At 41.8% G+C, this 3,415-nt stretch overlaps 1 protein-coding gene across 1 annotated transcript; it reads right to left on the reverse strand.

Moving 5' to 3' along the window:
• Positions 1-414: 414 nt before the first annotated feature.
• LOC122049088 (NAC domain-containing protein 83-like) lies at positions 415-1,785 on the reverse strand. Its single transcript, XM_042610559.1, has 3 exons — positions 1,364-1,785; positions 976-1,262; positions 415-898 (listed from the first exon to the last, which is right to left on the reverse strand). The coding sequence occupies exons 1-3, from the start codon at positions 1,530-1,532 to the stop codon at positions 644-646; spliced, it is 711 nt and encodes a 236-aa protein (XP_042466493.1). The 5' UTR covers positions 1,533-1,785; the 3' UTR covers positions 415-643.
• Positions 1,786-3,415: the final 1,630 nt, after the last annotated feature.

Genomic DNA, 3,415 nt, shown 5'->3' on the forward strand with positions numbered 1-3,415 from the left:
ACTTGCAGGTGAATGTGATATTCTGATCGAGACCAAAAATAGGAGGAATCAATGCACCGAGCAGAGGATTACATTATTCGGTCATCCTGCAGAAGGATATGCTACTCTGCTCAGTGAGATCAATCAGCCGCTTGGCTACATGATTGCCCACTTGCCTGGAGCAGATGTGAACAGAATAGTCAAACAGAGGAGCTCAGACAAATAAATGCCTGCCCCATTTGACCAAATCATCAGTTGAGTAGCAGTAAACAAAGATTAATCATGGGTCTCGATCCGATGTGATCTCCACTTCCTCTATGTCGAGGCAGGCTCTGTTCCGGGGCAACGAGGGCCCCTGCAGACTTTGACTATGCCTCTGGCCTCGGCATGGACATTCACAGTTCGAAAACGGACGAGCACAGGGAAAGTGGCAACTGGAACACAACATGTGATTTCATTGAGATTAGAACATTACTCGCACATCGGCCATCAGTTTAGTTTAGCTGCTATCTCTTGAATGTAAGATAGATAGAGTCAACGGCTCAAAGATCTATTATATGGATTTTGCCTTCCGCGATTAGGAAAAAGGTAAAAGAAGAAAGAAGCAATAAGTTTTGGTACAGATATTACAGGAACTGCAACGCTTAATCGCGTAGGGGCCTCTCTAAGGAAGTGGCCATCTCCTAGAATTGCTTTCCTCTCCGTCGGAGGAGTCGGTGAGGCAGCTGGAATTGGATAAACAGGTTGGAGCACGATGGCTGCTGGCTCCATCTCTGTCTCTCTCCCCCATGAAATCAATGAAGTGGATCCTGTTACTCGCAGGTGTCTCATCTCCTTGGGTGTTCGCCGCCATGGCGGAGGCTCTTTTCTTCTTGAAAATGCGACAGAGCACCCAGTCTCCACTCGGCGCCATACAGCTCTGCAGGATTAGGATTCGAATCCTTGTTAGAGCGATGTTATACTTTGGATCAAATCTTTGGAGGAAAGCGAACTCACGTAAGTGGAGTTCTTTCTCCGCGGGAAGACGCAGGCCGGGCTCTCAGCGCCTGCGAGCCGGTACTCGTGCATGACCCAGTCAGTCTTGGTGCCGGCCGGAGGCTTCCCGCGGTAGAAGACCAAGACCTTCTTCATCCCCACCACCTGACCGAGGCCGGCGGACGTGACTGGTTTGTCCTTGCCGGTGGCCTTCCAGTAACCCGACCTGGCCGCGCGGTTCGACCGGTTCCCGATCTGGTACTTGGCCTCCTTCAGATTGAACAGGTACCTCTCCTCTCCACATCCGCCTGTGAACCAGAATCACCGCCACATCGGTCAACGATCTCTCTTTATTTATTATCGAGTTGGCAGATTGAGGAGGAGGAGGAGGAGGAGGAGATGTACTGACCTGGAATATCCCAAGGGTCGAATTTCGCGAGGTCGATGTCCGGAATGATGGAGGCAGGCAGTTGGCGGGAGAAGACCTTCCTCTTCAGGTACTGCACCACCAGCTCTTCATCAGTGGGGTGGAATCTGAAGCCAGGAGGCAGCCTCAGCAGGCTCCCCTTCCTTTCCATCTTTTCTCTATCAATCAAACACGGGAAACCAAACAGCCAGAGAAGCTACAGGCCCTGTCTGCCCTCCTCTGCAGCTGAATGATCATGGAGGAACAGTCAGGCTTGGTGCATTATTCTAATCAAAGAGAGGTAGAGGGAGGATGGTGGGTGAGAGAGGAAGAGGGGAGTTTGTTGGTTATATATAGCAGGGAGAGGAGAGGTTGCTGCCTTGAGGGACGACTCCTCTCCTCTACTCTCCTCTGGTGCCGTGAACTGGAATAAAACCATTGACCCAGATGAAACAAAATACTTTTTTGTGTGGAGAAAAATGTCTGAGGACAGCGATTAGCGTATCTACTCGCATCAGGTGTTGAAATTCTCCTTCCTATCGCAAATGGGAAATGGACATTTGCTCTGTTCCTTGTTTCCGTTTTTCTTGTTTCGGGAGCAAAGCAAGCAGCGCAAGCAAACTAAAGGGTCTAACACTGTAATGGGCCATGCCTAGACTTAGCATGAATCGCTTGCGACAGCATCGAAACGAATGAGCAAGATGACGCCGAGTAGACAATCGAATCAGGAGTGTTCTAATTATGATGTTATATCTTTTGATTAAGGTGTCAGGTTCGAGCACCTCCTGCGTAAGCTCTTATCAATTAAGTGATACCGTTCACTCAAAAATCCTCTCGGGGTTACTGATAAGGGACCGTTTCGACAATGATGTCGGTCACTATAAAAAGTTTACTCATATAGTTTTTATCCCCTCGGATGGGTCTAGTGGCTAGCGCATGAGGTGTTGCCACCATGAGGTCTGGGGTTCGAATCTCGATAAAGTCGAGATAAATGTCTCCCTTATGTGCTAGTCACTATTCTAAAGATTAGTAACCGTCCGTGATTTACCTCCTCCGTGTTGGTCCTGGGACGGATTAACGGGGGCGCTGGGGGCGAGCTTATTGGTCTTTTGCCACTAAGATGATGCCGAGCAGACCGAGAGATATCGGATGCGAAATAAGAAATTACAGACTAGATTTAATCGAAATAAATTGATTTAAAATAAAAAAAATAATCCTCTAATGTGAACTAAAAAAAGTATTTCAATAAACCTAAAATTATAAGATAACAAAAAAAATAAAATATTGATGAGTCCTCAAAAAATTTTAAAATTAAAATTAAGTGTGCATTTAGTTTGTATATTTTTTATTTTTATTTTTTAGAAAATATAAATTTTCTAAAATATAAAAAATAATTTTTAATTTTTCTTTTTTTTTTTCAAAAAATATTATCTATTTTTTTTTAAAATAAATATAAAAAATATAAAGCAACTATTTTCTAAATATATATATATTTTTTTTTAAAAAAAAAGCACAAATCAAACACAAACTGTTATGAGATTCACCTGTTAATTAAATCAATAATTATAATTTCTTAAAATCGCACCTCCTGCATCACAAGAGCCCAAGTTACATAAGTCTTAGTATGACTAGGGGTGGACCCGAATTGGATTTTGTAGGTAGTTATAATTGGCTACTGATAAAAAAAAAATCCAATCACTATTATGTAGTCAGGTACCAAATAATTTTTTAAAAAATTTAAAATATTAATGAAAAAAATGAGAAGAACTTTATACCCTTAATAAAAGTTAAACAATAATAATCCTAATTTTGAATGACAGGACAAGTAAAAAAAATAAAATCATAAAATCTACATTTAACAATTTTTATCAGAACTTTTACTCACAATAATATCATCCTAATAAATAAAATATATATGGCCTAAGATAAATAGGGTAAAAATTAAAATGATGCTCTAAATTAATAAAAACATCAAATTAATGGCCCTTTTTCTAAAAAAGTAACATGAGTGCACCTCTAAAATAAAATGAACACTCCTCGTCTCAAATATATCTT

The sequence above is a fragment of the Zingiber officinale genome, chromosome 2B (genome assembly GCF_018446385.1).
Source record: "Zingiber officinale cultivar Zhangliang chromosome 2B, Zo_v1.1, whole genome shotgun sequence".
NCBI classification, from domain to species: domain Eukaryota; kingdom Viridiplantae; phylum Streptophyta; class Magnoliopsida; order Zingiberales; family Zingiberaceae; genus Zingiber; species Zingiber officinale.